This window comes from Arvicanthis niloticus, chromosome 22, assembly GCF_011762505.2.
Source record: "Arvicanthis niloticus isolate mArvNil1 chromosome 22, mArvNil1.pat.X, whole genome shotgun sequence".
Taxonomy (NCBI): domain Eukaryota; kingdom Metazoa; phylum Chordata; class Mammalia; order Rodentia; family Muridae; genus Arvicanthis; species Arvicanthis niloticus.
The window spans coordinates 37,153,347-37,177,529 of NC_133429.1; the positions used below are offsets into that span (position 1 = coordinate 37,153,347).

Genomic DNA, 24,183 nt, shown 5'->3' on the forward strand with positions numbered 1-24,183 from the left:
ATGACAGGAGATAGTAGACAGTAGACGGTCCCAGGACCAGTAAGCGGTTATCACTCTGGTGGAGGTTTATTCAGAGAGCTCTTTCTTGACTTTGCCAAGGATGAACATGGGTTGGAGAAGAAAGGTAGGGCAGTCAGACAAGGGACATTTTAGGATTAATAAAATAACCCACTCCTTCAAAACCTTTTGTGCACGGTAAGACAGTGAAGAGCAGTCACAAGTGAAATTCACTTAGGCTGAGGCTAAAAGGAAAGCTATCAGGATGGAGGAGGCTCAGGGTGGGAAACCACAGCACTTCCAGGCACTAACAAAATTAGGGTCAATGGTTGACGAAAGTAAATTAAAAAAAAAAATTATACTATTTTTCCAGTGACTCATTAACTTTCACATGGCGGTACGAGATCCAGATTCTTACGTGTATTTCAGAGATATAAATGCGTAAGGCGATTTTCTTTCAGTGCTGGGCATGTAAACCAGGGTACGGTATACCCGAGGTAAGTGCTATCACCGAGCTATGCCTTCATCTTAAAGGTGCAAATTTATATGATTTCTTTTGGTAAAAACAATTTTTTTTCCATACTTTCTAATGTGGTAAAAAATATAAATGTACCCAAACAATGACATTATTAACTGGGAGAAACAATGAAAAGCATGGAGAAGCAATGCCTGCATTTTTTCACAGTTGTGACTAGGTAGATAATGAGAGACGTCCTGGATAGTTACTTCTTTGGGCTTCCATGTGTATGGGTTAAGTCATTTAAAGCAGGTTTAACTTTGGGGCAACTGTCATAGTGGTTAGGTATCTGTACAAGTGGGGATCATTTTAAATTGTCAACACACTGCTTTTAGAAGCTGAACAGTAACATTTTACAGAGAACATTTGATGCTTCAGTTTGGCCACAGGGGGCAAGAGCAACTCTGTTGTTCCTGAATTGTTACCCACAGAGGATGGATGTGGACAACATGTATGCACTTTCCCCTTCCACCAGAAAGATGTCAGCTGCTAAGGAAGTTGAAAGGAGCCCATGGTTCGATGCCACAGCGGAACATGGGAGGAACCGGCATTCCCAAGGTCCCTGAATTTATTATTCACTGAAAAAAACAAAAACAAAAACAAAAACAAAACAAAACAAAAAAAAACTTCACATTGCAAGTTTGGCTGGTCTCACCAGTAACAACTGGTTGGGAAGGAAAGAAAGTTCACTCTCTGGGCCAAAACCCAGAAGCAGCTGTTGGGAGAAGGAGGGCCACCAAAACCGAGGAGAACAGATTCACGGCGTTGTTGTCCAGAATGGGCTTCCCTGCGATGTGCTTGGTCTCCTGGGTTGGGCTACTGACCACCAGGCCAGTGCTCTCATCCAGACCTGGAACGGAGAAGAAGCACATGACGTAGAAGATACGCATAACTGTTAAGAAGAACACACTTTTCTCAAAGGAGACAGTCTTTATGAGATTTTCAGTGCCTTGTACAAAGACTTGGGGGAGAGTTGATATGGTGTTATATTTAAATATTTTTATTATAAAACACCTCCTCTCCACACACACACACACACACACACACACACACACACACACACACACAGGTGGACTTTACAACATGTCAGTAGTGGTCTCTCATATCTCTGGAGTTCCTTTTATGCGTGTGCTGTAAGGGAAGGCTCAGTGTTCAGTATTGAGAGGTGGGGTTAGGAAAAGTGATGGCGCCTGAGAGCTGTTCCTGAATCGGACTGATGACCTTCTAACAAGAGGCCTCAGAGGGCTGCTGGGCTCTCTGCCCACAGGAGGACATGTGCTGGCTTAGAAGCCAACAGTAAGCCATCAATAGATCCTGCATCTACTAAGGGCTTCATCTTACATTTGCCCTTGATAAACTACCTACCCCTGGTATTTTAAAACTAGAACAGAATAAAACACAAGTACGTTAAAAACCTACACATATATTTTCTTTTCGTTTCTTTTTAAGATTGTGTGTGTATGTCTGTGTGTGTGTGTGTACACATTTGTGCATATGCCTGTCTGCATGAGCACAAACGTGTTGGTTCACATAGAAGCAACAAGAAGAAGTCAGACCCCTTGCAGCTGGAGTTAGGGCTGTGGACAGCTTGGTGTGGGTGTTGGGCTGTGGACTTTGGTCTATTAGGACTGATAGAGCAGCAGACATTCTTAACCCTGAGCTAACTCTCCAGCCCCCACATGTCATAAGTAAAAACTTACTGGTGGCAGCTAAGGGCGGTGCACCTGCAGTGCCTCAGCCTAAGAAGGTGGAGGTAGGAAGAAAGCTTGAGCCCAGGAGTTCAAGGTCAGCCAGGGCAACATAGCAAGAACTCAAAGTGAGCCCAGAAAGTCATGGTAGGGATAATCACTGTGGGAAAAAAGGCCATTCATGTGGTCAGACTAGAATAACAATTATCAAACGCACTTGGCAAAACCATTGGAAGGAGGTCCACTGAAATGATCTGATCCAAGTGGCCTGCTCTCCTCGGTTAGGTGACAGCCTAAAATCAAAGCCTGTTTCTTGCACTATGAATCCTGCTTCTGAAGACTTGGAAATCCCTCTGGCTTGGTTTACCACCAAAGAATAAGAAGATCCAAATTACGGTGGTGATTTCCAGTCACTTCCAGCCCTTGGGGTTGGTTTCATGGGTATGTTCAAAAACGTCTTTCATATTTTTTTTTCCATTTCTGAAAAGAAAGTGGAAGTTACAGCAAGGCACTGTCTTACCAGAGAACTGCATTGTCGCTCCTAACAACGAGTCCACGATTGATCCGAATAACCCAGCCAGACCTCCAAATGCTATGATGGGCCACTGCGGAGCAGAAATGTCCAGGTCGTTCACAAACACCAACTGTGTGAGGAAGTATGCCAGGCCCACGAAGGTTCCGCCGAGGAGACTGGAGGCAAGTCCCACAGCTGTGACTCCTCCGTTGGTTCCTGAGGGAGAAAGGGGTGTCAAACCATCTGGTTAGTAGTCAATCAGCAGATTAGGGATGGAAAGGAAAGCAAACAGAACAAAACAGAACCCACACTGGGACAGGCCTAGTTAAAATAAAATTAAAGAGCACTTCTCTCTTAAAAAACAAACAAACCAAAAATCAACCAACCAACCAACCAAAAACCAACTAATACATAGGCTGGGCTGGAGATATAGATTGTGTGTAGTATGCATGAGATCCTGGGCTCAACTCCCACCCCCCCACCCTGCACCTCCTACTCCACACACCACACACTCCCCACCCCCTGCTGCTAAGAAACAAGAATCAAAAACCTGATTCATGAAAGTTTCCCACACGGGACACTGGTACTTGAATACATGCATACACTGCTTAATATTTAAATCACAGGACCCACACTTACCTCCTCAAAGTCTCCTCATTCTTCATGAGACTTTATTAAAAATCCCATTTTCTACCTTAAAAAAACTGCGCGTTATCCCAAGTAGTCACCTTACTCCAGATGACACTCCTAGAACCCGCCCTTGTGCAGAGTCCCCACTGTCAATCCTTCTTTCTCTTCTCTCCCTAGCCTCAGGTAACCACCATTCTACCCTCAACCTCTGTGAGACCAACTAGTGTACCAGATGACAGTGAGATCATGGTGTAACCGTTAGGAAGAGGTCTCCAGGCTGGGAGGTAGCACTTGCTGGGAGTGAGTGATGGCTAATTTTAATTATCAACAATATGTAGAGTCACGTGGGAGGTGCCTGGATAAAACAGATCTAGATCAGGCTGGCCCATGGGCACCTCTGTCGGGATTATCTTATCTGGGTTACAGTAACTGAGGCAGGAAACCCTGCACCATGCCCTGGGCTGGGACCCTGGACTGTCGAAGAGTAGAGAAAGCCAGCTAGCTGAACACCAAAAGCACGTGCTAATGTCTGGCTCTGTTCAACACTACGCATGTGATGGGACCACCTGCTTCAAGTTCTTTGCTGCCTGTCTTCCCTGTACTGATGGACTGTAACGTGGGACTGTGAGCCAAACAAACCCTTTCTCTTTTATGTTTCCTTTGTCAGGGAGTTTTTTGTAGCAACAGAAAGTGAAACTAAGACACTAACATGTACAGGATTTTGATCCCTGGTATCACAGGAGTCAAATAAAAAGATAATTCGAATTCATATAACCTGTTAACAGACTTCTTTCCACATACTTTAGATATAATAATCACTACACTGAGCATGGTGGCACACACCTTTTATACCAGTACTCGGGAGGTAAAGGCAGGTGGATCTCTGACCTCAAGGCCAAGCCTGGTCTACCAGGTTACACAGAGAAACCTTGTGTTCAGGGGGAAAAATTACTAATACAATGTGTCTTAGTTAGGGTTTCAATTGCTGCAAAACACCATGACCAAAAAGAAAGTTGGGGAGGAAAGGGTTTATTTAGCTTACACTTCCAGATCATAACCCCCACTGAAGGAAGTCAGGACAGGAACTCAAGCAGAGCAGGATTCTGGAGGCAGGAGCTTATACAGAAGTCATGGAGGCATGTTGCTTACTGGCTTGCTCCTTATGGCTTGCTCAGCCTGCCTTCTTATAGATCCCAGGACCACCAGCCCAGGGATGACTCCACCCACAAGGATTGGCCCCTCCCCCATTGATTACAAATTGAGAAAATGCCTTACAACTGAATCTCAAGGAGGCATTCCCTCAACTGAGGCTCCTTCCTCTTGGACGACTCTAGCTTGTGTCAAGTTGACACACAGAACCAGCCAGGACACAATGCAAACAGTTTCTATACAATATTGTTTAGCCACCAACCATCAGAAAAAAAAGGACATTAAGTTATCAGTAGAGACAAAATTGTTCTCTTTTTTAAAGATTTATTTTCTGTGTGAGTGTTTTGCCTATATGCACATCTGTGTACCATCTTGTGCTTGATAGACCAAGGGGCCAGAAAAGGGCATCAGATCCCCTGGAAATGGAGTTACAGATGGTTGTGAGCTGGCAGGTGGATGCTGGGAATCGAACCTGGGTCCTCTGGGACAATAACTGGTATGTTTAACAGCTCAGCTATTTCCCCAGCACCCTCCATTGAGACTCATTTTTTGTTTATGAATGTTTCGTTTGCATGTGTGTCTGTGCACTCTGTGTGCACCTGGCACTGTGAGGTTAGAAGTGGGGCTCAGGTCCCCCTGGAATTGGAGGTACATATGGTTGTGAGCCATCACATTGGTGTTGGGAACTGAACCAAGTCTTCTGCAAGAACAAGCACTCTTAACTGCTGGGCCATCTCTCAAGCCCCCTAAAACTGTTTTCTTTCTTTTTCTTTCTTTCTTTTTTTTTTTTTTTTTTTTTTTGGTTTTTCGAGACAGGGTTTCTCTGTGTAGCTCTGGCTGTCCTGGAACTCACTCTGTAGACCGGGCTGGCCTCAAACTCAGAAATCCTCCTGCCTCTGCCTCCCAAGTGCTGGGATTAAAGGCGCGCGCCACCACCGCCCGGCCAAAACTGTTTTCTTTAGATATGTTTAATCCAATGTCAACTGAATCTTTAGATTTGGAGAGCAAACTATGTTAAGGACAAAATTGGTCCTCAATACTTTATTATCCCTTTTTCCCCCCATTGCTCTGGGTCAGTCTCTATGTTCCTTTATTATGTATCTAAGTCTCATTAATATTCTCTATAGATATTATTTATTATCATCAATTTATTAGTCTATAGCAATTTTACGATTTAAAAGACCAAATACAAACTTTATAAGGCTCTTAAGGAAAACATTAATTGAAGAGGTTTTGTTTCTAGTTTGTAATTAGCAAACTCAAATCAATACTCATCAGCTGGGGCTGGGGAGATGGCCCTATCAGGAAGGCAACAGCTGTGCAAGCATAAGGACCTGGGTTCAATTCCCAGAACCCAGGTAAAAAGCTGGGTGTGATCACACCTGCTTTTAATCCCAATACTGGTGAGACAGGCTTGTCCCTTTGTCTTGTTGTCCAGCTGGTAAACCTACTTGGTGGGCTCTAGACCAAGGAGCAACGAGAGATACTGTCTCAAAAAACAGAATGGATGGCTTCCTAAGAAATGGCGCCCAGAGGCTGACATTGGGTTTAAAAATGTATGTAAATGCAGCATGCGCGCGCACACACACACACAAACACTCACTCACCGACTGGAACTTTCTCCCAGGTTGTTATTAGTCGAGGTGAGCTTTTGCTCACAACTGGGCCAACTTCTGAAGCCCAGGTGTCTCCAGCAGAGCAGGCCAGTGCAGCCAGGAGAGACAAACACATCCAGGAAGCAGTATGCTGCTTGGAGAAATCTATAGGTATTTCCCCGGGGCCGTTCTCGATCATGTAGAGCAGGGCCAGCTCTGTGGGCACCGCTCCATTACAGAACACCTGGACCCAATTCCTTTGTCCTCCTGCAATGGGAAACAGAAAGGGGAAAAAAACCCACTCAGCTACAGGAACATATATTTTTTAAGTTTCACAAAAGACCAGTAGCTTAAAAAAAAAGTAGTAAGGCATCTTTGTCCACATTATATACTGATATTAATAAGCCCAGAATAATTAACAGTAGACTTGCACTAAAACTCTGCAATTATTTGTTATTGGGATAAAAGTAATAATGAATTCCATTAGGTTCCAGAAGTAATTCTTTTTTTTTAAACAGTCTTTTTTTTTTTTTTTCATGTACATGATATATTGTAGCTGTCTTCAGACACACACACACCAGAAGAGGGCATCCGATCCTATTACAGATGGTTGTGAGCCACCATGTGGTTGCTGGGAATTGAACTCAGAGCCTCTGGAAGAGCAGCCGGTGCTCTTAACCACTGAGCCATCTCTCCGGCTCCCCCCTACCCCCGCCCGCCCCAGAAGTAATTCTTAAATAAAACTCATCTGTTCTTATAGCCTGCCATGTTCCGACCAAAGCTTGGGTTAGGATGAAACAGTCCCTTGGTCTCCAGTGACGTCAGAGGTAATCAACTTTACCTTCCTTATACTCCGAGTCCAGACGCTTCTTCACTGCTCCTCTCCATTTCGTGAGTTTTGAAGATGAGAGGAAAAACATCAGCAAAGAGGTAAAAAAGCTGAAATTTGCAATGGTTAAGATGAATCCGACCACCAGCCCTGGAAGAGACAAACATAAACACGGGATTAGACTTAGTCCAGCGTTACCATCTGACGGACATTTCTAACACGTGCTCACCGTTCCAACTCTGGGCCGCGCCCCCAGCAGTAAACCAAAGGCCATTTTAACTGATAATTTTCAAACATGTCTCGATCTCCTTTCAAATAATGAGATAAGATCATTTAAGGCAACCTTTTTTATACTCAACTTGAAGAGAATGAATGAATTATTAGGTCATGAACATAATACACAATCAGAACAGTAGGCCAATCTGCAGATTTTTCTTTTGCCATATGTCAGTAGCTCTTTCTGGGGGGGGGCAGAGATTACAGTTTTACAGGTTTACATCTTTTGCGTTTCTTCCCTTATCTCTTGGGATTCTCTTTCAAGATGAAAATTCAAAAGAAGAGCTTTCCAAGCCTCTCAAGAACTTGAGAGACTGTTGACTTTTAGATGTTTATACTGTTCTCCGGTTTGGGGCAGCCCTGCACTTTTCAAAGGGTGACCTGTTTCAAGGAAGCATATAAAACCCGCACCTTCATCGGATGCAGGGAGCTTACACATGGCGCTGAAAGGGTTAATAAAAACAAAGGACAGATGCACTCTCAGAGCACTGAAATCAATTCCTAAATTAAGCTGAAGGAACATAACATTGTCACTATTGATTACAGTCACTCCACTTTTTAAAAGGGCATGATGATTTAGCATGTGCCCATAGTCCTAGCTATCCAGAAGACTGGGGAAGGAGGATGTCAGGAGTCTGATACCAGTCTGTGTAACACAGGGCCTCATGTAAACCATTCAAGCAAGCAATCAAACCATTCAAGATGCCCCCTCACCTTGAGGAGCTTGATGTATCAGGATGATCTGTCTGGAGTTACATATTCCTATGGGCCCATATGCCATATGGGTGACCAGGTTCCTCAGAGTTGTCACATCTGAAAGTATCTGATGGCCACCCTCTCCTCACTGCTGATTGAGATATTAGTATTTTTACTGTGCTAGGGAGGGTGTCACACTTGCTGAGCCCTGCCCAAGGGAGGGAACCCCTGACCTGTAGACTTATGTTAATGTTTCTCAGACTTCTCACATTCAGTAACTACAGGAATTGGCATGCCTGAACAGATGACATGTATTCCCATCCGCCCGGTATTTCTGCATGTTAGCTGATTAATAAATGGTAATTAATCTCTATGATGACAGACAGCATTCAGCTTCTTTTCTCAGCCCTAATCAGCCCAAAATGGAGGCTTCTCCCTCAGGAAGACAAGTCAGAGCTCAGCACAGAGACAGACACCTGCCCTTGCCTGTGACCTTTTCTTCTGCTCACAGCATCTCCAGAGAGGCAGGGCTCTGACAGGATCATGTTTGACTTTGTTATCTGTCTTCCATGAGGAGAAGTGGAAGTTCTAGAACAGCATTTGAATCTGCTGTGTTTACTGTTCCCAATGTCACAGTGTCCTGAGTGCCTACAACACTGCCTGCCACTCATGGTCCCTTTCACTGCTCAGTTACTGAAAGTGGAGGGACAAATGGTTAATCATTAAGTCTAATTATCTAGAAAATGAAATTGAAACTCACCAAGTCAAAGGCCAAATAAACTCTCTATAGCTAGACAGAACACAACTATGCTAGCAATGACTGGGCACCACGCCCTTGGAGTAAGTCCCCGGTTGAGAGTCCTATCCATCCCTACTTCCCCCACACCACCCTGAGGCTTCTTTTTCAGTGTATATCTTATGTTCTGTCATCTCCACACACTAAAGTACTTCTGGGTCAGAAGGGCTCTAAATATCTCAGTATCTTCTGTAATGCTTCCCTTTTAATCACAGGCGTACTAGAAGTATGATACGCTCAGCCTGAATGAAAATGTGCCAGGCAGCATGAGAAGCATTCTACGCGGTGAACTCCTTGTAACTCAGTGCTAGATATAACCATTATTCCTTTCCATTGACAGACAGGAAAATTGTAACATGGAAAGGTTAAGTGAATGACAGATGACAGAAAAGTATTTCCAACTATTATAACACACTTCCCATCGGTGTTACACATTTTAATCCTTAAAGGAGAAAAGCTCCAAACTGAAACATCTCTTTTCTTCTTCTTCTCCTTCTTCTTCTTCTTCTTTTTTTTTGGGGGGGCGGGGTTCGAGACAGGGTTTCTCTGTGTAGCCCTGGCTGTCCTGGAACTCACTCTGTAGACCAGGCTGGCCTCCAACTCAGAAATCCACCTGCCTCTGCCTCCCAAGTGCTGGGGTTAAAGGCGTGGGCCACCACCACCCGGCTAAACTGAAACATCTCATGGGGTGAAGAAGATTAGGAAAAGAGCCAAGACTTTTAAATCAATGGACACTTACTCCCTGAGCACCTACTTTGTGCCAGTCATTACCCAAAGAAACATGGATAGCAACTGTTAGCTCTCAAGGCATGTATTATCTACTAAGTTTATCCCAAGAAGACCAAGGAGCATGTCAACGGTACCAGAATGTTCTACAGAAGTGGACGTACTTTTGTAGCCTGACTTTAGAACTATCAGTTACTACTGAAAAGAAAGTAAGTGAATGGGCCAAAGACACCCTTCATTCATGTGGTAGAGTGCTTGCCCAGCATGCACAATGTCTTGGGTTCAATCTCCAGTAGAAAACTGAGAATGGTCATGCATGCCTGTCATCCCAGCTCTACTGCTGATTAAAGCTTATTATAATAATAAAAGCCATGTGTCTCTTATCCCAGGGAACTGAGTGATCTAAGAACAGGTAGAAGCCCTGATTGAGATTCAATATTACAGACAACATTCTACATAATGTGCATGGAACTCCCAATGGTGTCTATAAAATGGGTCACTTTTCCATAACTGCACTACCATCTACCAGCAAAGGATGAGATCAAAGGCACAGGTACTAAACTGAATCGTTCCAGCCCAGTGCCCCACATATGTGGAAAGTACATTTAGTTCATCAATACGGTCCAGTGTGAAGGCACAGATTCTCCAGAAGAGACAGCAGCAGCACAAGGCAGGTCAGAATATGAAACGGTATATACTGTTAAATAACCTTGAGACATATACTGGAGTCTTCAGGGAAAGACATTCATCTCATTGTACAAAAATAGGGAGACATCATTAAAGTTACCTACTGTAGTTTATGATACAATGAACACACATAGCGTTTATGTGTGTGTATGTGTCTTCATGTGTAAATTTTTGCCAGATTTTTCTGTAAAATTTTTATGGATCTGCAGCTTTCAAAAACAAACAAACAAAAACAACAACAAAAACTTTTTACCATGTTTCTGGCCTCCAAAGTTAAGAAAACATATTCTAGTAAAGTTTTTTAACACCCCCAAATCCAAAGATTCATGTCAGCTATTTTGCTTCATAGTTCACAGAAATAAAATTAGTGGGCTTTTAAATTTCTGGATGTATTTTCAGAACCAAGTTATCTTTTACTAGTTAAACTAGCTGATGCAGATCGGAGGCTATAAACTCTGCATTTGACTGATTAAAACAGAGTAAATCAAAACAAAAAAAAAATGCATATTTACTCTGAGTAAAAACAATATCTAAAATTTAAATTTCAAAATAAAATTTCTGCCTTCAGGGCTTATGTTATACCTGACAACAAAATTTTTGGCTACATTTTTCTAAGAGAAATATATATCTAATTATCCTACTTTGTCCCTTCATAATAACTTCATAGTTTATTGGCAATGTTTTAAATAAACTGACATATTATTTAACAGAAAAAATACATTAATTTAGGAAAGAAAACTTAAATATAAAAACTTATTTTTACAGAATTAAAATATTTGTTATATTAAATATTAAAATCTTAATAAATTAAAATAATAAACTTAATGATTTTAAGATTATACTTGAATCTTAGAAGCCAGTTTTTTTTTTCTAATGAGACACAGAAAGGGGGTGGATCCGTACAGGAGGGGAAAGGAGGAAATGGGGAAGTGGAAGGAGCAGAGGGAAGGGAAACCATAATCAAGATATGTACGGAAGAAGAAAAATCTATTTTCAATAAAATAAAAAAAATGACTATGATTCTTCATTAGCAGATAATGCAGTCTTTATAAATCTGCTTTATATCAATATCTACATAATACAGATATGAAACACTAATGGCAATCTATTTCTGAACAGTGTATGGGACTAGCAGTTTGAATCAGTCATGGCATATGGACTCTGCATATTTAAGACCCGAATAAAGAAGGAAGGCCCCTGCCAACAGTTTACGATGCACGGTGACAGAGTGAGCAATACCATACTCGTGACTGACAGCTTTGTGCTGAGAGCCAGTTCAAAGGGAAGTCTGTCCGGGCTGGGGTTGTGATTCAAGTACAGTTCTGGTGTCTTTAGAAAAATGAGAAACCAAGTCCTCTTCAAGGCCAAGTGTGTGAGAATCATAAGGCCAGTGCTTGGCGGGGAAACAGGCGGCTGGTTGTCTGTCTAGACCAATTTTTGTAAGTCCTTAAGGTAACTGATTTCAGCCAGGCAGTGTGGCCTTTGATCCCAACCCTTGGGAGGCAGAGGCACTTCTCTGTGAGTTCAAGGCTAGCCTGGTCTACAGAATGAGTTCCAGGTCAGCCAGAACTATACAAAGAAACCCTATCTTGAAAAACCACCCCCACTCCACCCCCCAAAATCCAATTTGTCTCCTCTAGATCCAACTTCCTTAATTCTAAGGTTTCTTTTCTTTTTCTTTTTCTTTTTTTTGAGACAGGGTTTCTCTGTGTAGCCCTGGAAGTCACTCTGTAGACCAGGCTGGCATCGAACTCAGAAATCCGCCTGCCTCTGCCTCCCAAGTACTGGGATTAAAAGTGTGTGCCACCACCGCCTGGCAATTCTAAGGTTTCTAAGACCTTTTTTAGAAGATTGCTTGCCAGTATTTGAACCACAAGAGAAACTAAGACCAGACACACCCTCTAGAACCTTCACGAGATGAGGAGTGGCCATATTAAATTCTATCAGACTGGTCCAAGTCCAAAATCCAAAGGAAGAAATGCTAACTGTGTCCCACAGACTCAGCTTACCTAGCCCTTTTGTTTTGGAGAAAATACCAAATGGGATTTGTTGATTTAATTGTGTTCATGTTGAGGAGTAAATGGAGAGAAACCAAGATGGGACTCCCATCAGATGTAAATGGAAGGCTAGCTAGAGACCCCATAATGATCATTCTGAATTATCACCTCTATAGGAGAAACATCTGGTCAGTCTGGCTCTTGGGACTGTTGGATCTCATATCTGTGGGCTTCACTCTGTCCCAGTTAAAGGATCCGTCTCTGCTCCAGAAAGGGTATTAACATAGTAATCTTAGCCTAGCAATGCTACCCATGGGAAACATCTGCACAGTCTCCAAGTTGTTTTCTATGGTAGGGAAGAAATGTTACTCTTTTCTAACGTTGATACCTCAAGTCTTTAGGACAAAATGGCAAAGAAAACCCATTCCCTGGACAGGAAAACTAAACAATCCCCAAGCTCACTCAAGCTCAGGAACTGAGATCCTACCAATCCTTATCCTGAAAATCTCCCCCCGGAAAGCTCTCCTCCCATCCCCAGGAAATCCTATAAAAGCCTTCTGCTCAGTTCCCTCACCCAAGCAGAGGCAGCCACTCCCTTCCAACAAATCTCTGTGTGAGGCGTGACTCTGTGGTTTTCCTTGGTTCTCAAAGGCCAGGATACCTCTCAGAGCCCACTTTCGCTGCAGCAGAGCTTTCACTAGGGAAAACCTCCCACTGCAGGAGCAGAGATGTAACACTTTGGGGAAACCTTCCCTTCCTGAAGCAGAACTGTTGTTACACTTTCTCTGGGGAACCTTCTCCTGCTGCAGCTGGAGTAGAGATGTTAACGCTTTTGTCCGGAAGCCTTTCCCTTCAACGCTCAAGGCATTTGGCGATCACCAGCAAGCAGTGAGAGCCAACATCACAAGTCTGAGCAAACAGCCTAGCTCTGTTACTACAGTTAGTTACTGTACAAACGAAGGTCTGTTGGGTGAGTCAACTCAGACTGCTGGTGGGGGCTTATGCACAGATCCCTCCAATCATAGAACTCTTCTGGTATTTTTTGAGCTCCTCAATTACCTGGCATTGCTGTTTTTCTTTGTTTTTTGTTTTTTCCCCCTAGTTCCAGGTACTGATTTGGCCATTTGATGCCCTGGGTGGGCAGCACTGGGGTCTTTGTTTCCATCTTTGTCATTTTTCCCTTTGGTTTTGAAGTTCTTTTTCTTTGCTTTCTCCGAATCTCCAGGGACTCCTGCCTCTTTTTCTCTTTCCTTGGTGGATAACACTTTGGGATCTATCTATCTATCTATCTATCTATCTATCTATCTATCTATCTTTCTTTCTTTCTTCCTTCCTTCCTTCTTTCCTTCTTTTTCCATTTTTTAGATTTATTTTATTTATTTCATATATATGAGTACACTGTAGCTGTCTTCAGACACAGCAAAAGAGGGCATAAGATCCTGTTACATATGGTTGTGAGCCACCATGTGGTTGCTGGGAATTGAACTCAGGATCTCTATAAGATCAGTCAGTGCTCTTAACCACTGAGCCATCTCACCAGTCCCTTTGGGATCTTTCTAAAAATGTGCTGGCATGAAGAAGAAATCCACGTGCCACATGTTAGATGTTTCTGATAAATCATTTCAAATGGTGCCAGTTGGTCAGTGATTCATTATAACTCCTAGGTGAGTGTTGTAGTAATTATTTAAAAACGGCCTCCGGTCAAGCCTACTGTCTAAGCTGTGGCAGCTCTGCCTAGCTCAGATGCCAGGTTCTGTGGCCAGAAACCACATGCAAGCCGCAGCTAGAAATGGCCAGCCAGAAACACCAGCCCTGCCACCCATGAGTCGCCAGCGTGGGAGATGGCTCTGCCAATCTTCTATGCCGTCTCTGCAAGGCTGGGCATTACCTAGACCATCCCGCCATCCATGCAGGCCCAGTAAGAAATGAGACTCTAATGCTTAAATATTAATCAAAGGCTTTATATGTTTGGTAATGCTCAATAACAATATGTCCATACAAAGATAGTTGTTTCCCAATTAGCTAACCTAAATAAAAGTTGTTACCTGTGACTGCTCTCCATACCTGCATGGCTCTTCATCCTCCTACATCTCTCTCATCTCTGTCTCTCCCTTAGCTCCTCCTCTTCCTTCTCCTCCCTTACTCCTCCTCTTCCTCTCCTTACTCCTCCCACCATAGCTCCTCCTACAGGTGTGCAGAACCTCAAACTCCCCTCACGGCAAGCAGGAGGGAGTAATCTCCACAGGCTGTGCCTTGGGGGCTGCCTCTTCTTCTCAGAGTTACACAGTGAGGTGAGTGCCCCTTGATGTGCAGCAGTGGGGTACGTGAGACCAGATGGGGGGACTCTCAGAGGGGGCCCTGAGGAAGACTAGTTAGACCCAGCAAGGCTTCTGCTGGAAGCAGATCAAGTCCTTTTACAGGTCTTGAGGGCTGGTGAGGTGGTTCACTTGGTGCAGGCACTTGAGGCCCTGAGCTTGACCCCAGGAGAACTGGTGGGAAGACAACTGACTCTGAAAGACCGTCCTCTGAACTCCACATGTGTGTGCTCACTGTGCCCTCCACCAATGAATGAATGAATGAATGGGAAAAATAATTTCACAGCACTGACCCTTTTCGCTGTAAGTCAAGACTATTAAACACCAAGGCAAAACGTAACTGGTATTATAGTCAAGCACTGCTTGTTCAAATTATTTTTTAAGAGTTAATACTTCCGGGCTGGAGAGATGGCTCAGTGGTTAAGAGCACTGACTGCTCTTCCAGAGGTCCTGATTTCAATTCCCAGCAACCACATGGTGGCTCACAACCATCTGTAATGGGGTCTGATGCCCTCTTCTGGTGTGTCCAGAGAGAGCAATGGTGAATACATAAAATAAATAAATAAATCTTAAGAAAAAAAGAGTTAATACTTCCAAAGTGCTAAATGCCCGACACATAGTGAGGGCAACACTGCCTTTGTTAAACAAATAGCACATAGTTATTCCAAATACTGATTGCATAATTATAAAAACACTTATCACCACATCTAGTTAACTTTCATTCTCAACTACCGCAGAAGGAAAGCAGTCAATACTGTGAAGATAATATTTCTCAATTATGAAGAGAAGCGCAATGCCGAGGAACTCTACTCAATAATAATTGATAACATACAATAAACACTGGCTTTGTCTAGTGAGCAAAGACCTCTCAGGTTACCATTTTATTTAGTTTTCACTGGGTTCCACAGGGATAGCTAAACTTGTAGGACCTTTTTTTTTCTTCTTCTTTGAGACGCGTCCCATTATGTAGCTGGCTTGGATTGCTACGTAGACCAGCTGGCTTGAAACACTCATAAGAGATCCATCTGCTTCAGTCTCTAGAGTATTAAACAGGGGTTAAACCAGAAAGAATCTGGGGCTGGGGGCATAGCTCAGTTGGCCGAGTGTTTGCCTAGAGTGGGCAGAGTCCTGGGTTTTAGTGCCAGCATCCCATAAGCGGGTTGTGAAGGGTACACTTTGTATCCCAGAGTGCCAGCATCCCATAAGCGGGTTGTGAAGGGTACACTTTGTATCCCAGCGCACGTGAGGCGGATGCAGGAAGGACTCAAGTTCAAGCTTATCCTCACCTATGTTGAGTTTATTAAGCCAAGCTTGAGCTACACGAGGCACAGTCTCAAATAAAAAAAAATTTCTGGGGGCCGGAGAGATGGTTCAGAAGTAAGGAGCTGCTCTTTTGGAGGGCCAGCGTTCAGTCCCTTGAACCCACATCTGGCAACTCTCAGCCAGCAACAACTCTGGATCCAGGGGATCCAGTGCCTCTATATCCCTGGGCTCAGATGGCACCTGCACATACTGGCAGAGGAACACACACACGCACACCCCTATATATCTAATTATAAAATAATAAAAATAGATCTTAAAGTAGTCCAAAAGTATCTTCTGTGGTAGCCAAGCCTGTAATCCCAGTACTAGGGAAGCTACGGCTTTGCCAGAAGTTCATGGTCAGCCAGGGGCAGGGTGAAGGGGGTGAGGACAAAAAAAAATCTTATTTTTACAAAACTATAGGACCACGGCAGCACATGCTCAGCTTCTTCCCGTGGCCCCAGGAAGGTGGTTTACCAGTGAGTTTGCCTGATGCTTAAGTTTCGTTTGTTTTCTGATAAATCCTCCAGGTTACACACTGAAAAACCTCAGGAGAAACAGGGAGAAGGCACAGTTTTTATTCAAATTCACCTTGCCTGCTTTTGCCTGCTTGCTTTTTTTTTTTTTTTTTTTTTTTTTTTTTTTTTTTTTTTCCAGTCATGATATCCTACCCATGTGCAGGTCTACTCTAGTTTACAAAACTTTACCAACACTGACTTCCATATAAATAGAATAATGGCATAAAGCCTGTGCCCAGTTCAGTCCTAAAAAGTAACCCAGAACTGGTTGGGACTGAGCAGTTTGAGATCACTGGTAGCAATTTCCAAGAACTATTTTTCTTACTCTTCCATTTCTCACCTTAAAAAGGATGTTCCAAGCCGGGCAGTGGTGGCGTACACCTTTAATCCCAGCACTTGGGAGGCAGAGGCAGGCGGATTTCTGAGTTCGAGGCCAGCCTGGTCTACCGAGTGAGTTCCAGGATAGCCAAGGCTATACAGAGAAACCCTGTCTCGAAAAAAAAAACCAAAAAAAAAAAAAAAAAAAAAGGATGTTCCAGTAATTCTGCCAGCAGGAGGCCAGTCTAAGAACAGAAGAGCCAAGGTCAAGGTCCACAGAAGGCAGAAAGCAATTCTGTTAACCTAATCACATCAATTACAAAGTCCAATGTATATGTTACTCTAAAGGCATTTGCTCCTGCAGTTCTACAGAATGATACGCTGAAACACTGAGTTGCATAACATTGAAATTCAGTCACTGATAGCCCTGGTAGCACGTTTCTTTAATCCCAGTACTAGGGAGGCAAAGGCAGGCAGATCTCTATGAGCTGAATGAAGGCCAGCCTTGTGTACATAGTGAGTTCCAAGCGAGCCAGGACTATATACAGTGAGATGCTGTCTTAAAGTTTTTTTTTTTTTTAAATAAATAAACAAATTCAGTTATACTCAGAATTCAGAAAACATACAATTAAATTAAAAAAAAAACCCACTTCTAATTATTTTAAACACTCAAAATGAAAACATACCTCCTAAAGCTCCACTGTGATCTAGACTTTTCTTTTTAAAGCCATTACAGGCGATCACAACAGGAATGACAACGGAGAACAGCCAGCGCCATGGAGAAACAGGCCGCAAGTTACCTGGGAAGTTATAAAGGTAGAGAAACAGGCTGTAAGTGACCTGGAGAGGTGCAAACACAGAGAACAGTGTGAAGGCTTGGTCTTCTAAAAAGGTTTCCGATCTATCTATCTATCTATCTATCTATCTATCTATCTATCTATCTATCGGATTTGTCTGTGCAGCCCTGGCTGTCTTGGAACTTGTTCTGTAAACCAGGCTGACCTTGAATTTAGATCTACCTGCCTCTACCGTCAGAGTGCTGGGATCAAAAGCATGCGCCACCACCACAACTCCGTTTATTAAATATTCTTAAAATTCCTTTCATACAATATGAAGAGCCAAGAGGGCCAACTGAGCCACAAAAGATGGAAAAAAGTCCCCTATTTTGTAAAGTGAAGCTATAGCTCCTTCATTTGCATTAGGTATTTGGTCCTAGTGGATAGTTGAGCTTCGAAATCCTAGTTTGTTCCACTTACTTATGTAAGAATGCTCTTGTTTGTATAGGTAAGTTCTAAGCCAGCTTCAAAACTTAAAAACAAAATCTGTGTGTGTATGTAAGAAAGAGAGAGAGAGAGAGAGAGAGAGAGAGAGAGAGAGAGAATATGTTGTAGTGCACACTTTTAATCCCAGCATTTGGGAGGCGGAGTTAGCAGATCTTTTTAAGTTCTAGGCCATCCTGGTCTACATAGCGAGAGCCTGCCTCAGAAAAACAAAAACAAAAACAAAACAACAACAAAAAAAGTGTGTGTTGGTGTGTGATGTGTGTGCCTGAATGGGTATGTATTTGTGTGTGTGTGTGTGTGTAGACAACGTGTATGCAGAAGTCAGGATAACTTTGAGCTGGCCCAAGAGTTCCTGGGGATTCTCCTATGTGTCTTGTCTCCCAGGAACACTGGAATTATAGATTTTTTCTACTGTGCCCAGCCTCATGTGGGTCCCGGGGATTCAAACACAGGAGCCTGAGACCAGAGGATTTGGGTTTGAGATCAGCCAGGGCTACAAGCTGGGGCCTTCTCTCAAAACAAAACAAAACTCCAAGTAACAACAGCAAGAAACAAGAGTTGGATATGGAGCAGTGCCTGATCACATGCACATGTGCACAGTATATGCAAAACCTTGGATTTAAGCCCCTCCCCCACTGTTAAAGCCAAATCCAAAACAATCCTTAAAAGCCATATGTATGTAATCCAAATATATTAATGCCACAATGAAATCCATTATCTTGTACAATGAATATGTGCTAAGGAAGAAAAATCTGCGAAGGCTTTTCTTATGTTGAAATATCACGTAAAGTCATATACAAAGGTTTGCCGTTGTAATTCCAGCACTCTGGAGGCTGAGACATGGAGCAGGAAGAGCTCGACAGTAGTGGGAGCTAAGATAGCAAGCTTCAGCTTCATAAGAGCAAAAACATACCAAGAAGCCAAAGCAAAAACAAAGTACCTCCATTCTGCCAAGTGGCTGCAAAGTACATTGAAGATCAAACCGGACAAGCACGGTAATAGTGCCAGCTCTAAACGTCTATTCTTTTGAAGTGACAAATTCTTCAACTTCCAAATGTAAAGACTGCACCGCCTTTGTTATCTTTACAGGATTATAAAATCTCTAAACCATTATTAATCTTAAGATGATAAAAAAAAATCACCCAAATTGTTTTACAAAAGTACCTTTTCTGCCTTTTTTTTCCCACTAAGGTAAACAGAAGTAATTATTTGATACATGCATTTTGTGATAGGTATAGTTAAATATCAGCACAAGAAACATCATGAATGCTGTAAAGTTCTCTAGACATCGTTTATCTTGTCACAGTAGTAAATTAGATAAATTAGATTCAGGCTGTAGTAGTGAACATGTAAAGATTGCACCGCCTTTGTTATTTTTACAGGATTATAAAATCTCTAAACCATTATTAATCTTAAGATGATAAAAAAAAAAAACACCCAAATTGTTTCACAAAAGTACCTTTTCTGCCTTTTAACCCATTTTACGTATTTTGGGGGTTTTGAAGTCGTACTTAAAAATTCCACCCATTAACTTCTAGCAAAACTTAAGACATTTTTACTTACCATAATAGGTACTAGCAGTCATTGACATAATCCAGAACGCTAGGGAAATGCAAATGATCAGGCTCAATATTACTATATTGGTAATCATCTTTATATACTTTTTGCACGTATTGTCGTCAAGATCTGTCATGGAAAACAGACCTAGGAGCACCTGAGTGGAGGGAACAGATAGCATTTCAGATGAACCAAGTCATTCAAGTTTCTTGCAACAATACTCCTTTAGAGGCACAGAAAAATACCAACATCTTCCACCAACGGAACGACAAAATAGAATCGTAAATCCAAAACTTCTAGTCACTGCTGCAAGCGCAACGCTCCGGCTCGACCCAGGGAAGTTAACGCCCCCCGCTTGGAAAATGAAGGCGCACAGCGGACGCACGGTGGACACGCCAAGCCAGCACCGCCGCTTGCAGCTCCCCACCTACAGGGACCCGGAAAAAGCGCAAACGACCGGTGGCCAATAGGCGGCCAGCGCCGCAGAGCCCCGCCCTCTCCCCGCCCTGGCACCTAGAGCTCCGCCCCCGCACGCCGCGCCCCGCCCCCCCGCGAGCCGCGCCCCGCCTCCTCGGCCCCTGCACGCCGTCTGCCCCAGATCCGCTTCTGCAGTACGCTGCTGCCCGGGCGAGCGAACCTAGGCCCGGAGCAGCGCGGGCGAGAGCCTTTAAGGTCCCACCGTCTCCGCGAGTCCCTCCGTGTACGCATGCGCAGCAGTCCTGCTCCGCTCACGTGACCCTTCGAGGCGGAAGTCGGGCTTGAGTTCGGATAGTGTCTTGGGCAGGTTTGAGCGGTGTTTGTAAAGCACCTCCGAAATAAGCGTTAGGACAACTTAGGTCTTGGGATTTGTGGTCATCCTAGACTCGGAAAAAAAAAATGTCACCAGCAACGGTGGTGTGGGGCACTGAAACCTGCCATTGATGAACTGCGAGTGAATTTAGAATCAGTAATTGGTTGTAATTGATGAAGAGTTCGTACCAGGCGATGGGGTGTCTTGTGGAGGACATAGGAGTTTATCGTGTAGAAGCAGAATTACTTAGAAAGTAGCTTAAAATAATGGCCTGGTCCTTAATCTGGGCCAGACTCAACTAGTGCTGTGGCATGTGAACATAAATATAATTCCCACCATTGAGCTTTCGTATAATTATTGTTCAAATACACATTGTGGAAGTGTCTGTCCCCATACATTATATCTGTAAAAGTAACTTATTCGCCTGATATAATTGTCCTCTCATAGGGCTTACTGTTGAATAAGCTTACCCTTTCTAAGTTCTTTCTGAACTCTGGCTGGCTGGCTCAATTCAGCTGTTCTGGCTCAAACTCCTCATCAAGCTGTTGCTTCAATCTGGCTTCTCGAAACTTCCCACTAGATTGTTCTGCTTAGCTTCAAACAACCCTGGCAATTTGTTCATTTGTTCTTTTGTTGTTGTTTGTTTGTTTGTTTGTTTGTTTTTGTTTTTTGAGACAGAATTTCTCTGTGTAGTCCTGGCTGTCCTGGAACTCACTCTGTAGACCAGGCTGGCCTCGAACTCAGAAATCCGCCTGCCTCTGCCTCCCAAGTGCTGGGAATTAAAGGCGTGTGCCACCACCACCCGGCCCTGGCAATTTGTTCTAATCATCTGGCTTCTTCTCTGGCTTCAGCCGCCTCTGCTGATCTACAATGAACTTCATAGACTGAAAAAAAAAAACCACCCCAAAACAAACAAAAAAACGAACTCCAGTGGACTGCACTCAAACTGTACTGCCTCCCAATTCTGACTCTCTCTCTCTCTCTCTCTCTCTCTCTCTCCCTGTACTCCTGCTCTTAAATTCTGTTCTTTCCTGTGCAGTTCTTGTGAGAGATATAACCTATCTCTGACTCATTCTGACAAATCTTTCCATTCTTTGTTACTTTGGCCCTCAAGAGGTCACTTTTACCATGGTTGCTTCCTTCTACAAACTAATTTGACCTTAAAGGAATGTACTAAGGGCTTGTCTGTATTCTAAGCAGAGGGATTAAAGGGGTGTGGCCTGTCTGCAGTCTGCCAGATCATAAAGACCTAGGTCTTTGGATGTAATTCCTTGCTGGATTAAAATTCCTCTACAATTTCAAGTGTGTGTATCTGGTCAATTCATTTACACAGCAAACCATCCTATTCTCAGACAATCTGAGTCTTGTGACTGATTTCACCTCTTATACATGGGTCCTATTGTGCCAGTCCCATGTGGTTCTGGGGATTCAAATCATGTTATCAGGCTTGGACAGAAAGCACTTTATCCACAGTGCAATGTTCCTAGCCCCAGTTTCAAAACAAAGATCTCACTATATGTGGTGGCCCATGCTTATAATCCCAGAACATAGTGTAGAGTGAAAAATTATAAAGACCATTTTATGAAATGTATATATGTGTGTGTGTATATATATATGTGTGTGTGTGTGTATATATATATATATATATTTTTTTTTTCCTTTACCCTAGACCTGAGCAAAAGAATGCAAGTCCCAGAAGGCAGAACTGAATGTAAGATTTCAGGCCTTTACTGTCACTGCCCCGGGACACATTCCAGGTGGAGGGCATTCCTGACCACAGAGAAAGATGCAAGTCATCTAGGTGGGGCTATAGGCGGGACAAGTGAAAAATAGTTAACCTGAAATAGTTGGTAATGACAGGGTAGGGCACAGTGACATGGTAAAACTACATTTTTGAGAAGAATGAGTGTGCAGAGTGATTTTCACATGACTCTAAATCATTTAGGGTGAGTTCTTCTGAAATGTTCCACTATTTTTATGTTATATATCCTTGACAACCCCTCACCCCCCTTCCCACTCCCCTGGTTTGTGGTTTACTCCTTTAAAAACCCTCCTCAGACTGACTGGCTTTGTCAAACTCTACTCCTGTGCGAGTGTGCAGTTTGGCCGCTGGCTGCCAGCTCTCTTCTCTAATAAACCTCTGCTGATTGCATCCAGGTACGGTGTCTTGGAGTTTGTGGGTGGTTGTGACTTCCCGAGACTTGAGTAAGGGTCTCCCGAGTTTGGGGGTCTTCAATAGGAGGTGGAGGTTGATTTTGAGTTATTTTGTCTGAGTGAAGAGTAACTGATAACCACGTATTTCTGAGGTGTTTCCAGCTAATTGTTGACAGTATAGGAGTCAACAGGACTGTTTCAGGTGTGGTACACAACTGTGACATAACCTAGTTGTACTGGCTGGTTTTGTGTGTCAATTTGGCACAAGCTGGAGTTATCACAGAGGAAATGCCTCCATGAGATCCAGCTGTAAGGCATTTCTCAACTAGTGATCAAAGGAGGAAGGCCCATTGTGGGTGGTGCCATCTCTGGGCTGGTAGTCCTGGGTTCTATAAGAAAGCAAACTGAGCGAGCCAGGGTAAGCAAACCAGTAAGTAACATCTTTCCATGGCCTCTGCATCAGCTACTGCCTCCAGGTTCCTGCCCTGTGTGAGTTCCAGTCCTTACTTCCTTTGGTGATGAACAGCAATGTGAAAGTGTAAGCTGAACAAACCCTTTCCTCCCCAGCTTGCTTCTTGGTTGTGATATTTGTGCAGAAATACAAACCCAGGCTAAGACACCAGTCAATCTTCAAAAGCTTACATTTCCACTTCTAAGGGGAGGGGCTTTTTTTTTTTTTTTTCCCTGGTAAGGCTATATTTCTTTTATGTATCTGGGTTGTCTTGTGGCCAAAACCATTTTGTACCACTGTGGGGCATTTTGAAAACTTCATGCTATTTTAAATTTCAAAATATGTGCCAAGACCATTTTTTCTTTTGGTAGAACACAAAATAGTGGCTTTAACCAAAATTATTATATATCTGATCAGCAGCAGTTTCCAGACTTCCTCAGTTTCTTCCTCAGTAACAGTTTCCAGAACTCCCTAGTAAGTGTCAAGTCCCCACACCTTGGTAATGGAATGTCCATAGAGATGGACCCAACAGATTGACATAGAAGTCACCTACCCCAGAATTTCTTAATATACTTTAAATCAGGCCTACAAGCTCACCTGTCTCTCTATCTTGTTAATGGGGAGACCAGCATGCTGAACTTCTTCAGAATAAAACACTCTTTGTGTTTACACACTATTTGAGTCCAAGGTGTCATTCTTCAGTGAATCATGAACCCTTACATTAGGTAAGTAATTAATTACTCTAGCATGTTATCTGACTGTTGGGGGCCGACTTTTAGCAGAAAGCAGCTATCAGCTTTGCAGCCATCTTGAGCCATATACCCTGACATGAGACTTGGATTACAATAGCCTACAACAGCTGAGCACACTCTGATAATCTTGGTTTAGATACCTTGGGTGTGTGAGATTAAACGTGTGTGACTTAAGAGTGTGACCTAGAGATCAGACAAGACCTAAGGGCATGATTAAAGGCGTGACCAAAAGGCATGGCTTAGAAGTGAGACATATTAAAGGCAGAGGCAGACAGAAGAGAGATGAGAGAATCAGACTATAGAAAGAGAATCAGACACTTCAGAGAGTACAACTTGGAACTAGGAATTAGGTTAGAGAGAAGAACTTGGAGTTAGTTATTAGACATTAGGCACTTGGCACTTGGAAGAAGAAACTTGGAACTTGGAGGAACTAGGGACTAGGAACTCAAGACTTGGGACTTGGAGAGAAGAAGAGAGACTGAAGAATAAACAGGATTGAATCACATTCTGTCTGGTCTCCATTCTTCGATTCCGTCCTCACTCTCTCTCTTGCTGAACCCTGACCCACGGACCGGAGCGGCAGCTTGGGCTGGGATACAGTGGCCGCCAAACGCGGGACAGCCTGGGCCTCAACATTTTGCTCGGG

At 43.3% G+C, this 24,183-nt stretch overlaps 1 protein-coding gene across 4 annotated transcripts; it reads right to left on the minus strand.

Annotated features, from left to right (window-relative positions):
- Positions 1-1,029: 1,029 nt before the first annotated feature.
- Positions 1,030-20,120, minus strand: Tmem19 (transmembrane protein 19). Of its 4 annotated transcripts, XM_076920250.1 has the most exons (8): positions 20,028-20,089; positions 19,640-19,817; positions 19,397-19,547; positions 17,237-17,350; positions 6,932-7,069; positions 6,103-6,357; positions 2,723-2,932; positions 1,030-1,364 (listed from the first exon to the last, which is right to left on the minus strand). In XM_076920250.1, exons 3-8 carry the CDS (start codon positions 19,524-19,526, stop codon positions 1,201-1,203), a joined length of 1,011 nt encoding a protein of 336 aa, XP_076776365.1. In that variant the 5' UTR covers positions 19,527-19,547; positions 19,640-19,817; positions 20,028-20,089; the 3' UTR covers positions 1,030-1,200. The 4 variants fall into 4 exon arrangements, with proteins under 4 accessions (XP_076776365.1, XP_076776364.1, XP_076776363.1 ...); XM_076920249.1 differs by lacking the exon at positions 19,640-19,817 and having other exon boundaries at positions 20,028-20,120; XM_076920248.1 differs by lacking the exon at positions 20,028-20,089 and having other exon boundaries at positions 19,397-19,709.
- Between the last annotated feature and the right edge of the window lie 4,063 nt (positions 20,121-24,183).